The sequence below is a fragment of the Aethalodelphis obliquidens genome, unplaced genomic scaffold (assembly GCF_003676395.1).
Source record: "Aethalodelphis obliquidens isolate GAN/ISIS:26980383/991018 unplaced genomic scaffold, ASM367639v1 scaffold39, whole genome shotgun sequence".
Lineage (NCBI taxonomy): Eukaryota > Metazoa > Chordata > Mammalia > Artiodactyla > Delphinidae > Aethalodelphis > Aethalodelphis obliquidens.
Window position 1 is genome coordinate 13,147,471 of NW_020837983.1, and position 13,654 is coordinate 13,161,124.

Genomic DNA, 13,654 nt, shown 5'->3' on the forward strand with positions numbered 1-13,654 from the left:
CAGACAGACAAATATCATATGATATCGCTTATATGTGGAATCTAAAAAAATGATACCAATGAACTTATTTACAAAACAGAAATAGACTCAGAGATTTAGAAAACAAACTTATGGTTACCACAGAGGAAAGGTGGGGGGCAAGGGATAAAGTAGGAGGTTGGGATTAACATATACACACTATTATATATAAAATAATCAACAAGGACCTACTGTATAGCACAGGAAACTCTACTCAATACTCTGTAATAACGTATATGGAAAAAGAATAGATATATGTATAATGAATCGCTTTGCTGTACACCTGAAACTAACACAACGTTGTAAATCAACTATATGCTAATATAAAATAAAAAAATTTGTAAAAGAAATAGTAATATTAAAAAATATATTGTACAACATGGGGAATAAAACAAATATTTTATAAGTATAAATGGAGTATAACCTCTAAACATTGTGAATCCCTACACTGTACACTGTAACATGTAATATTGTACATCAACTACTCAATATAAAAAAGAAGCACTGAAAAAGTTTTCAACCTCACCAATAAAATACGAATCAGACAAGGTAGCTTTTTTTTTTTTTCCCCTCCAGACGGAAAACAATTTTAAGGTTTGTTAATTCCCAGTGTTGGTGTGGGTATTTGGAAATAGACACTTTCATGGCCTTTCTGAGAGCAGTTTAACACTAATAAAAATTCAAATGCAAATTATTCTTTGACTTAGCAGTTCCATTTCTAAAACTATATCCTATAGAAATATAGCCCCAAATCTACAAAGATACACATAGAACGATGTTCACTGAAGCATCTTCTGCAACAGCAAAAGTGAGAGTAATTTCAACATCCACCAATAGGGAAATGTTTAAATAAATTATGATACATGTATACTGTGGACTACTCTGAATATTTAGAAAAATTGAGAGCTATGAAACTAATAGATTGAAACACTGCATATGGTTAATAGTAGCTATCTGCAGGGAACGAGACTGGCTGTGAGTGGTTGTAGGGGGAGAATGATAAAGAGAATTCAACAATACAAATTTCATAATGTAAAAAGTAAACAAAGATGACATATACCTTTTGTAATAAAATAAAACAGCAGCCCTAGGGAAATTTTTAAAATTTTTATTTCTGTTATCCTTCACTCAAGAACATTTTCAGATGCTTTATATCTGCAACTGAAATAGAGTAATTTTAAAACCTTTTCCATGTAATAAATATTAAACCAGCATACAATCATTAAAAATGGCTTTTTGAAAAGCAAAACGTGTATGCTGCAGAACATTTACAAAATATAGAAGGAATAAAGAAAATAAAATCACTCAATGCCACCACTCCAAGATGACTACCCTTATGGTGGTATATTTCGTCCCTTTCTTTTTTTGTCTGTGGATATAAATGCCAGTTCTCTATCCCTAGACCAGACCTTTTGCTTATCTTCAGATCTACATAGATAAATGCAACTAACAAAAGTTGCAGTTTGAACATATCCAAAATTGAACTAGTATTCCCTATCCCTATTGCAGCTGCTCTTATTCTGCTGATCCATATTGGTCAATAAACAGAACTACCATCTACACAGATGCTCCAGACAGAAACCTGGGGACCATCCATGAACACTCCTCCTTTTACAACCTCTTACCAATTAAGATGTCCTGTTGATTCTGTATCACAAGTCTCTCCTGGACCCATTCACATCTCAGTTCACACTGCCATCACCCTACTTCAGGACACCATTTCTCAACTAGAAACAGAATTTAAATTAGCCTTCTTATATCCAGTTTTGCTGCCCCGCCCCCATTAATTGCACTGTAGGTTAGGTAATCTTTCTAGAAACATGCATTTCAATAAGTCATTTATCCACTTAAAACTATTCTACACCCCAAACAATAAAGAACATATTCCTTAACATAGTACATAAGGCCCTCCATCACTCTTCTGCAACAAGCCCCAGTCTCCTCTTTATTCTCTCCCTGCATTCAGTGATGCTGCCTTACGGAACTTACTGCATAGTGCCTGGCTCATTGAAGTTTACGCTTCAAAATATGTGATGAAAATTGCTAGAATGTTCAACAACTTTCAGCTCTTATACAGTCTCTGACCTTAACACTTTGGCACAGGCTACTCTGTCTGCCATGAACATTCTCTTCTTACCTATTCCTTCACATAGTTAACTTTGATTCCTCTTTCAGGTCTCAGTTTAACAATCATTTCCTTTGGGGATCCTTTCCTACCCTCTAGATGGGGTCAAGTTTCTCTGTTCCCACGGCACACCATACTTTCCCTACCACAATAAAACACTCTTCATTGCAATTATTAGTTTTTTTGTTCAATTATCACGGCTTCTCAGTAGCAAGATGCTCTGTGAGGGCAGAGACTACTACTTCCTCATTGCAATATGCCTACTCCTATCATAGTGCTTGGTACATTGCAGGCTCTCAATATATATGTGTTCAATTAATATAGCCTGAATATCTTCTGTTTCCTTTCCAGATCCAGGGTCCACCTCTCTCAACCACGTTCTGCTCCAGAAGCCTGATCTTGCCTTCTAGCTGAGTTGGGTTAGTGGGGAGCCCTGGCAGATCAAAGGGATGGAAGAGAGCAGATGCAGATATTTATTCTTGCAGGGGTTGCCTTGGGCACGCTGCATTTCTCTACTGAAGGTCACAGCTCCTCTCAAGGTGGCTCTCTCTCAATGACTCTTTCTCCCTGTCCTTTGGCCCTTCAGGTGACAGCAGCCCAAACTGTTTCTAGCCCCAAATACTACATTATCCCTTATGGTTTTCCTATGATCTGCTTACATCTTTGTAAACAATCCTTTTAGGCCCCCCCATGGCCCAGAGCTATACTATTTTGAATGTGCCTTCTGTTTCCTACAGGGAAATGGCATGGAAGAGAATGCCAAATTTATAATCTTAATTATGTTTTTTATAAAATTGGTATATCGTAAAATAAGGTTTCCAGAAGACTCAAAAGAAAAAAAAAAACGATTTCAACAATGACATGATGGTTTTGCCTCTCACAGATATACAAACAGCTCTCTAGTTGACATGTGAATTGTGTTTTCCTCTTTGCTATTATTAAAAGGTCTCTAAAGAAAATTCTGTTCAACAATTTTTTTTCTTATATCCTTAGAATGGGAATTAGAAGGGGTCAAAGAGTATAACTTTGTTCAAATACACATAGAAACTGCCCCCCAGAAAGTTTATACAAATTACAGTCCACTAGTCATACTCAGGCATGCCCAGTTCACTGTCCCCTTGCCACTACTTTACTGTGCATACTGCAGCCTGGCAAAGAACCACTGACTGTTTACCAATGCCAGGCAAAGGGGGAAAAGTCAATCTCTTTCATCATTAATCTGACAATGTTACACCATGAAATGAGATTAAAGTACACTAGGCTTTGTTAGAAGAACTGGGTTTGATATCTAACTTCTCTAATTAGCTACTGGTCTTTTCTTCCTGAGCTTTAGTGTCCTCTTTAAGTGGGGATAAATATTACCTACCTTGCAGGTTGTCGTGAGGTTTATAAAAGATAAGTTTAAAAGCAAATAGCAGAGTTACTGGTTCTCAAGAAATGTTTTGCTGTGTTCTTTATAATCTTTCTGATGCTTCCCTTGGATTTTATGGCTCTCATTCTCCTGTATAAATGTCTTCTAAGTAAATTTTCCTTTCAATAATAAGCTCACAACACAAGTTCTCTCTTGAGGTTAAAAAAAAGCAAACAAAAAAAAATACAAACCACAAAACACCATCTTTCCTTTTCACAGATATGAACCAATGATTTCTTTGTTTTAAGAAGTCAACCCTAGAAGTGTAGAGTATGAACTATCTCAGTAATAGGCAACAACATTCTGTATACTTCCTTAATACTATAATCTTATCTACTTTATCATATAGTTAGGATCAAATCTTTAATTTTGAAAGATGTCTGCTTGTTCACAGATAATTATTTATTTAAAAAAATTAAGAAAATGATTTATTGACTATCACTGCCAGGCAAAGAAGGAATATAAACCCAAGTAGGACACAAACCCTGACCCTGAGGAAGATATAATCTGCAAGGCAAAATGGACAAGCAATCTCATTACAAAGTTATGAGCACCATGGTAAACCTATGAAGTGCTATACGAATATAGAGGAAACACGATCAACACTTGTGTATGGAGGAACTGGGGGGATGTAGGAGGGTGACAGGGAAAGTGGGAGAGCAGATACTGGGTAGAGCCCTGAAGATTGATTAGAAACTTGTCTTTGGGAAAAGGAGAGAAAGTTTATCTCTAGACAAGTGGAACAGCTGGTACAAATACATGAAGTATCACAGCCCCTGGCACTGCTGGGGAGAATACTGGGGGCATGGTTCAGCTGAAGTAAACAGCTGTTAGAGGGAAAGGTTGGTAGGAAATCAGCCACTAAAGAAGGGTAAGGGCCTGTTTAAGGACTGAATTGTGTCCTTCCTCCAGTTCACATATTGAAGCCCAAACCCCCAATGTAACTGTATTTGGAGACAGGGCCTTTAAGGAGATAATTAAGATTAAATGGGGTCATAAGGGTGGGGCCTAATTCAATAGGACTGGTGGGTCCTTATAAAGAGGAAGACACACTAGGAGTGCATATGCCCAGAGAAAAGGTCACGTGAGGACACAGCCAGAAGGAAGTCATTTGTAAGCCAAGGAGAAAGGTCTCACCCAGAAAGAAATCAACCCTGCTGGTCCCTTGATCTTGAACTTCCAGCCCCCAGAACTATGAGAAAATCATTTACTGTTGTTTAAGCCACTCTGTGGTATTTTGTTATGGTAGCCCTAGCAGACTAAGATAGACTTAATTGCAAAGGTTCTTGAAAATCACAAAAGAGAGTCTGCCTATGATCTCAAAGTCCCATATTTCTCAAACTTGGGTTCAAGTGTGCCTAAGATAACCAAATATGTGTTTAGAAAGGAGACCCAGGCACCCTGGGGGGAATGAATTTGAAGGTGGAAAACCTGGAAGCAAGAAAACAAGAGGCCACTGCAAAGTTACTGAGATGAAGAGGATCTGAATTAGGGCCTCTCTAATGTAGAATTAAAATTGCTATGTAAATAAAATACAGTAAATCCCCTACATACGAACAAGGTCCATTCTGAGAGCGCATTTGTAAGTCCAATTTGTTCATAAGTCCAACACAGTTAGCCTAGGTACCCAACTAACACAATCGGCTATACAGTACTGTACTGTAATAGGTTTATAATACTTTTCACACAAATGATACATAAAAAACAAACACAAAAAATAAAGAAAACATTTTTAATCTTACAGTACCTTGAAAAGTACAGTAGTACAGTACAATAGCTGGCCTACAGGGGCTGGCATCGAGTGAACAGGCAAGAAGACTTACTGACTGAAGGAGGGAGAGGAGGTGGGAGATGGTAGAGCTGAAGGATCCTCAGCAATAGGAGACGGAGGGCAGGCTGCAATCTCACTCACGGCTGACGCTGATGGCACAGGTTCTGGTTCCTTGCTGGATTCAATTCTATCTACCCTCTTGAAAAAATGATCCAGTGATGTCTGGGTAGTAGCTCTTTTTCCCTTGTCATAGATGACACGGTAGCACTGCACTGCATTCTGAATGCCTGCTGCAACCTTCGTGTACTGTTCTACATTCAGGTCCTGTGCCTCAAAAACGAACAGTGCCTCCCCAAATAAAGAAAAGAAAATCCCCTTGCCATTTCCTGCATCGTGAATCTCTTTGGTTCTTCAGTTACTCTTTCTTCTTCTTGTGTCTTCATCCTTTCTCTGGGCCTCCAATTCCGTCAGGTCTTTATTAGTAAGCTCCTCGTTTTACACAGCAAGGAGTTCAGTGAAGTCGTCCTCTTGCAGACCTAGCTCCAGCTTTTCGCTGAGAGTCATTACGTTGCTCTTTGGACTCCATCCACCTTCTCAAACCCATGAAAGTCATCAACAAACTGCAGGCAAAGGTTCTTCCAAACCCCATTCATGGTGACAGCCGTAACCTCATGCCAAGAAAAGTCAATGTTTTTTATGGCCTTGTAGATGTTATAGTCCCTCCAAAATTGTTGCAAGGTTCTTCTCGATTCATCACTCGCCTTTACTGCCTAACGAAAAGTGTGATGTAAAAAATATTTTTTGAAAGTCACTATAACTCCCTGGTCCATAGGTTGGATAAGTGATGTACTATTTGGTGGCAGATGGCAGATACTTTGACTTTGGGATGAAAGTTGTCCATGAATGGAGGGTGGCCCGGAGCACTGTCAAGCAGCAAAAGAATGTTGAATGGGAGATCCTTCTCCACGCAGTATTTCTCTACCTCTGGGATAAAGTGGTGGAAAAACCAGTCCTGGAAAATGGCCTGTGTAACCCAGGCTTTGGGGTTATTCTTCCATACAAGAGAAGCCCTTGGCTATGTTTTTAAGGGTCTTGGGTTCTCTGAATGATAAACTAAGAGAGGCTTCAGCTTCACATCACCGGAAGCATTGCCACCAGACAGAGTCATCCTATCCTTTGGTGCCTTATAGCCTGGCATCAACTTTTCCTCCTTACTGATGTAATGTCAGTCTGGCATCCTCTTCCAGTACAGTCCTGTCTCATCCACATTAAAAACCTGCTCAGGTAAACACGTGCCTTCAATAATTTCTCAAAGCGTTTCATGAAATTCCCAGGGAACTACCGTATCTGCACTCGCTGCCTCACCACTTACTTTTACGTTGTGAGGTTAGCTCTAGCCTTGAACCGATGAAACCAGCCATGGTTGGCGTTAAAAGATGAGCCCTCTGATTCTCTGCTGTTTCTTCTTCAAGTCTTCATAAAGGCTTTTAATTTTCTCTTGAATCAGCATTAAGCTGAGCGGGACTCGACGCTGATGCTGATCCTGCATCTACACACCGAGAAGTTTCTCCATCTCCTCCATCACTTTTCCACGCTTCTTTGATATTATTGTCAACATCATCGGCACAGCAGACTTCACAAGTTCCGTGATCTTGCCCTTGTTCTTTAGAATCATGCCAATGGTTGAACAATTCATGTTATAAGAACGAGCGACGTCTACCATCTTTTTGCCTCGCTCCACTCTCTCAATTATTCACTTCTGTTTCCATCGTTATTACTTGGCGCTTCTTAGCAGTACCAGCTACATCACCACTGCTTTTACACCTGCTTCCGGACATCATGGGCTTGAAATAAAGATACTATACTACTGTACTCTACACAGCACTGTAAAGTACACAAAAGCACAACCACTTGTAGAGGATGCACGCACGTGACGATGTATGCCAGACACGTGAACTTACATGATTGGACATCGAACACACATTCGCATCTTTGAAAGTTCACGACTTGAAGGTTTGTATGTATGGGACTTACTGTACAGTGAATACTTTTGGCCTAAATGGTCTCATAATTGTCTTAAAAACACTTGCCACCGAAGATTTAGTAGGTGCATCTAAATACCTCCTGCGTAACTGTTACAATGGCCTACAATAGTACTAAAAGATGTCAACAGACACAATTGGAAGATAGAAAAGTTTGCTGTGCAGGAAGGAGGCAAGATAGGGGACACTAATTTTTACTACCCTACTACAACCTGTTTCATTTGTTGGGTATTAGTTTTACCCCTCCTTTCCTCTGTTATGCTGAAGAGTTGGTAAAACCAATCCCCTCCACCTGTACTCTATGTCAGCATTTTGAAACCTGCAGATGGGTCAAGAAATTGATTGAGGAGATCATTAAAACAAAACAAAAAAAACCCCAAACCAAAACAACAAAAAACCCGCACCAACAACAGACTGGAATAGAAGACAATACAAATGACATCACAAGTAGTAAGGATAACTATTACCGTAAGAAACTTGTTTCAGTAATATGTGTACATGTGTGCTCGCACCAGATAGCAAAGATAAAATTTATTTCCTACTGAGGGCTGTGGCCAAAAAGTTTAAAAGAGACTGCTCTAGATTCTGCTTAGAACCCCTTAGAATTCTCACTCATTAGCTTCCTGTCTCCATCTCCAATCTCTTTCTCACTTTTAGTTTTTTCCCATCAAAATGTAAACACTAAAGTATCTCCTGAGTGTCTCCTCTCAGATCCCAGTGCCTCCATGTCAGTTAAGCTTCTGGAAGAGATAACTACAATCTCAGCATGGACTTTCTCACCTCCATTGTTTCTCAATCCACTGCAAGCTGGTTTGGGCCTCCACCTGCTACTGCAGGTTAAAGACCTCCAAGTGCACTTTGGGATTCCTCTCTATTTAACCCTTGAGCAGCACCTGACATCGTTTACCTCCTAAAACACACTTCTTTGGGCTAGTTTCACTCTCTCCTGATTTTCCTCTTACTTCTTTGGCCACTAAATTTCCTTTGCAGCCTGCTTCTCTTCTGCCCATCCTTTAAATGCTGATTTTTTTAGGCAGTCTTTCCACTCAACAGGGGTAGTCTCTCAATCTTTAAGTAGCTTCAATTTCTATCCCTGCGCTATGGTTTCCACATCTCTAGTCCTGATTTCATTCCTAACATCCAGACCTGGCTTCCATTTTTACATGGCATAAAAGATGTGTCAATCCAGAAGCTTAACTTTCTGGAATAATTTTCATTTCAACCTTTAGCATTTTACCCTTTAGTTATACCAAACTACCCACTTATGGTTTCAGTCTAACAGCATATGCTTAGTTATACCAAACTACCCACTGATGGTTTCAGTCTAACAGCATATACTATGAAATCAGACTTCCTGGGTTTGAACCCCAATTCCAACACTTACTGTGTGACCCTGAGTAAGTTACTAGATTACTCTGTGCCTGAGTTTTCTCATCCACAAAATGGTAAAAATAACAGAACCTAACTTTAAAAGTTACAGAGAATTAAGTGAGTTAATACATATAAAGCTCCTAAAAGCATGCCTGGCACATAGCAAACATTCGGTAAGTATTACTTTATTTATGCTACTGGGTCTTCCAATACCACATACATACAAAACTTGACTGTATGCTATTCTTGTTATGGGCTCTACATTTTGGTTCCTTGATTAACCTACAGATTAGGATTTCAGGTTATTTTAGAAAATTACTACTTTTATACCTCACTCACATTCTTTGTTGGGGCTCCCTCTCTTCAATCTTGATGACTTAAAGTGTCATCTTGAACACTTTAAGTCTTGAAGTTATAAGGGGCCTCAATAATCACCTCAAGTGACCTTTCCACCCAACACAATAATATTTTCTAACCTCTGTCATCCAACTGCTGAACCACTGCCCATCATTGCCAGTTTCACTTCTGAGCACCAGCACTTTGCCAGGCCAAAATCTGCTTCCCTGTAATTTCCACCCAACCTCTGTCTGACCTTCAGATCACCTTCAGTAAGGCAGCTCCCTTTCCCACATGGCAGTTCTTATACCTTAAGTCCCTCCCACCCCCTAAGTTAAACTAGTTCCTCCAGTCATTTCTCGTATGAAATGATTTCTAATCCTTTGACTACTCTGGACACCTCTGAGTTCCAATCTGTACCTGAACTCATTGAAATATTGCAGGTTTGGTTTAATGGTCAAGACTAACACCCCCATCACTAGGTATTATAATTTTATTATAAGGGCTTAATTTTATGAAAGCATAAAAACTCTAGTACTAATGCTGGTGGCCAGGCAACTATTTTGATTTCAGTTATTCATCTTCCTAAGTTTTCTTCTTTCTTATCACCATTTCACAGCCACACTATGGGCTTGTTATTACAAAGTTCTGCTTCAACTCCTAGATCTTTAATTTTGTCCCCTAATCCTATCTCAATCACGTCAGCCCTACTGGCCTCCTAATACTCTCACCATTTCACCAAGACTACCAATATTCTCAGGTACCAAGAATTCCCTTTTCTCAGGCACAGTTTGCTTCACAGCACTGTCTTAAACTCATCAGGCCAACCACACTATTCCTCAATGATCACCTCAACCATCACCTCTTCTGCTCTTACATAAAATGCTGCAGAAGAGAAATACCAAGTCATATAGGCCTGCACCTGCACCCAAGTCCAGAATTCCTGCCTTCATGTTCAAGCCACAGTATACCAGGAATTCCTAGAGGTACTGGGGTAAGTCGTTAAGTGCCAGAGGGTACTTGAGTTAGCCTGCCTGGATTCAAATTCAGATCTATCTTTACAAACTTGTGACTTGGGCAAGTTAGTCAGCTTCGATTATTCTCACCTGTATAACAGGGATAATAAATTCACAGGGTTGTTCAGAGTAGTAAATGATATAATGCAAGTAAGGTTCTTAGTTCATTGCTCTTGCTGCAAGTAAATGCTCAATGAATGTTCCCTGTTGTCATAATTATTATTTGTGTGTGCATGGTAAACTATGGAAATTATATGCCTCTGTGGGTTTTCTTCTAGGGAGAACACTCCATAATTTCCACTGATTTTCAATGGCTTCTTGCCTCCTCTCCAGCTGTCAAAAATTTTAGTCCTTCTCTGGGGAACCTCAAGATCTAATGGAGGGCTTCCCTGGTGGCACAGTGGTTGAGAATCTGCCTGCCAATGCAGGGGACACGGATTCGAGCCCTGGTCTGGGAAGATCCCACATGCCGCGGAGCAACTAGGCCCGTGAGCCACAACTACTGAACCTGTGCTCCACAACAAAAGAGGCTGCGACAGTGAGAGGCCCGCGCACCGCAATTAAGAGTGGCCCCCGCTCGCCGCAAGTAGAGAAAGCCCTCGCACAGAAACGAAGACCCAACACACCCAAAAATAAATAAATAAATAAATTTATAATTTAAAAAAAAGGATCTAATGGAACATTTACAGATACACATATATATCCGTGGTCATCACCAATCTACACTTTTCTTTTTTTTTTTTTTTTTTTTTGGCGGTACGCGGGCCTCTTACTGTTGTGGCCTCTCCCGTTGCGGAGCACAGGCTCCGGACGCACAGACTCAACGGCCATGGCTCACGGGACCAGCTGCTCCGCGGCATGTGGGATCTTCCCAGACCAGGCATGAACGCGCGTCCCCTGCATCGGCAGGCAGACTCTCAACCACTGCGCCACCAGGGAAGCCCTACACTTTTCTTAACAGTCTATCTCTACTCATGTTTTCGTATTTGGATTTATTCCATTTTGTCCTTAATTTTATGTTGTCTACAATTACTTTTTATTTGACTAAGTCTCAAACCTACCATTAGAATTTAAGTTTTCTGAGGGCAAGAACTTTAGGTGCTTCTGTATCCCATACAGCAGTCTACAAATGTTAAAAGACCAATATACACCAGGTGAACAGAATACAATTACCTAACTCTTTAAGATAATCGACTTCTGATCTAATTCTCATGGTAGAAATTAACTTGTAGTAATGAAATAGAGCAGGACCCTATGGTCCTTTCCCCCCCACATCCTCCGCCTGCCTTTTGCCTGTAGAAAAACTTTGGTCAGTGAATAAGTTTAGGGCTTCCCTGGTGGTGCAGTGGTTGAGAGTCCGCCTGCCGATGCAGGGGACACGGGTTCGTGCCCCGGTCCGGGAAGATCCCACATGCCACGGAACAGCTGGGCCCATGAGCCATGGCCGCTGAGCCTGCGCGTCTGGAGCCTGTGCTCCACAACGGGAGAGGCCACAACAGTGAGAGGCCCGCATACCGGAAAACAAACAAACAAACAAACAAACAAAAAAAAGAGTAAGTTTAATTAGAGAACTGAGAAAATACGGAAGCAAAGGAAAACGGTCAAACAGGACCAAATAATAATAATTTACTCATTCAGCAAAGTCAAGGACCTTTAGTTCCTCTTCAAGGGCTGTAGATAATATTCTGAGCCATATACTTTGAGCTGTTTTGTAGATACTGAAATGCTCGCCAGGTGGAAGAAGTTAACTACATGATGACTAGATTAGCCATGACATAAGCTGCCACAATTCCAAGAACTGGCCTCAAAGAAATGGGAACAAACCGACCCTGGAACTGAAGACTAGCTGTACTTAAAACAATAAAGATTATGCTGCACGACCAATTTCAAGATGACTGTCAGAGCTGCCTGTGTTGTTTCTACATGTAGCCCCCTCCCTCCGCCTATAAAAGGTCTTACCGACTGACTGTCCGGGAAGGGGGTGTGGGAATCAGTCTTTGGACACGAGCGGCCCTCCCGCCCCCAGATGCCTGCCTCTGAAATAAAGCAAACTTTCCCTTCCACCAACTTTGCCTCTTTATTGGCTTTTGAATGGCGAGCAGCCGGACCCCACTTTTAGTAATAGTAATAAGAGAACAGAAATGACAGAAAATACTTTCCAAATAAAGTTATCAAAGATCTTCTTTGAAGCTATCTTTTCCAGAATTTAACGTTGAGTTTATCTGTTAAAGTACTTTGTTAATTGCAATATACTTAATTCACTTAACTCAATGAAATTAATTCAAATAAGCCAAATAAAGAATACTATTTGAATTCTAGCTAGTTATTCCTTCACAGGACACTGTAAACACCAAAACCAAACTTTCAAGAGAATTCTATCCCAACCTCATTCCTAACCCTCTGCTAAGGATTACTCCCTACTCCAAGCACTTGCATTTTCCCTCTCAGCCCTGCGGCCAAACACGTGACTATCCTTAGCTTTCAAAGTACAGGTTTCCCTGGCTATGCGAAAGTAAAGCATGAAAGCTTTAATAAGCCAAAACTGCATAAAGCGAAGAAGCAATTACCGTAACACACACCTTGCTAATGGATGCACAACATAAATCCAGATAAAGCACAGATGCTCACAGACACAGTTCAAAGTTATGGCGGCTTGATGCTGTAAAGCGAACTTTCGAAAAGCGGGAGAAACCTGTACCTCCAAGGGTGAATTATTTACACCTGTGAGGGTTAAGCCCTAAAATGTGATAAACCCTTTCTTATTTTATAAATCAGGCTTTGAGTCCCACGTTCTATACCAATGAGAACTTTTCTCAGACTTTTATATCCATATTTCTCATTCCTCAGTATTAGGGAAAGGGGACGACGTTTGCCAGACCACTTTACCAAACTCCCCTCCCTCAAATCTGGCCCCAGGCGAGCCCGGACAAACAGCATCTTCTTCAACGCTCGCCTCACCTGCCTTGTGGAAGAGGCAGGAGAGGCCAATGCCTCCGACTGCGTCTTTTATCACTCAGTTCGGGGTGACAGCAAGGAGAAGCCCAGGGTCTGAGCGGTTTCTTACCGGCGAAGCGGATCTTCACGAGATCCAGCGGGTGCAGCGCGAGGTTGGAAAGGACCCCGCCGGTAACGCCCGCCACCAGATTCTCGTACCGGACGTGGCGGAATACTGTGCTCCACGCCGACGACCCGGACGCCGACTGGCCCTGGCCCGTCATGGGCTCAGGGCCCGGTGATGCCGTGGAAGTGGGACGAGATGCAGTGGCCGCCACCGTGGCGACGGTCGCCACGCTGGAGCAGAAACCGCAGGGCACGAGCCCACTTCCGGAACCCGCGCGTGGAGTCACACACCTGGGCGCGGGATGAAGCCTAGAGACCCAGGAGCTAGGGGTACAGAAGTGCGCTGCCGCACGCCACGCCTACCCGGAGGAGAGCGAGAAGGGGGCGGGGCGCCTCCGCCAAGTTCCCGCCCCGCCTCGCCCACCTCGGCGGCTGGCTTAGGCCGAAGGGCGTGGATGGGAGAACACCACTGAAGCACCGCCCCCAGCCAACCTTTGTCCGCAA

General features: G+C 41.7%; 1 protein-coding gene across 1 annotated transcript in view; it reads right to left on the reverse strand.

The window, feature by feature from the left end:
- The window catches only part of SLC25A32 (solute carrier family 25 member 32), a 49,529-nt gene extending 36,022 nt beyond the window's left edge, over positions 1-13,507 (reverse strand). The window contains exon 1 of the mRNA XM_027131582.1: positions 13,155-13,507. Within this exon, the coding sequence (XP_026987383.1) occupies positions 13,155-13,308 (154 nt within the window). The 5' untranslated portion in view covers positions 13,309-13,507. The remainder of the gene's footprint in view (positions 1-13,154) is intronic.
- Between the last annotated feature and the right edge of the window lie 147 nt (positions 13,508-13,654).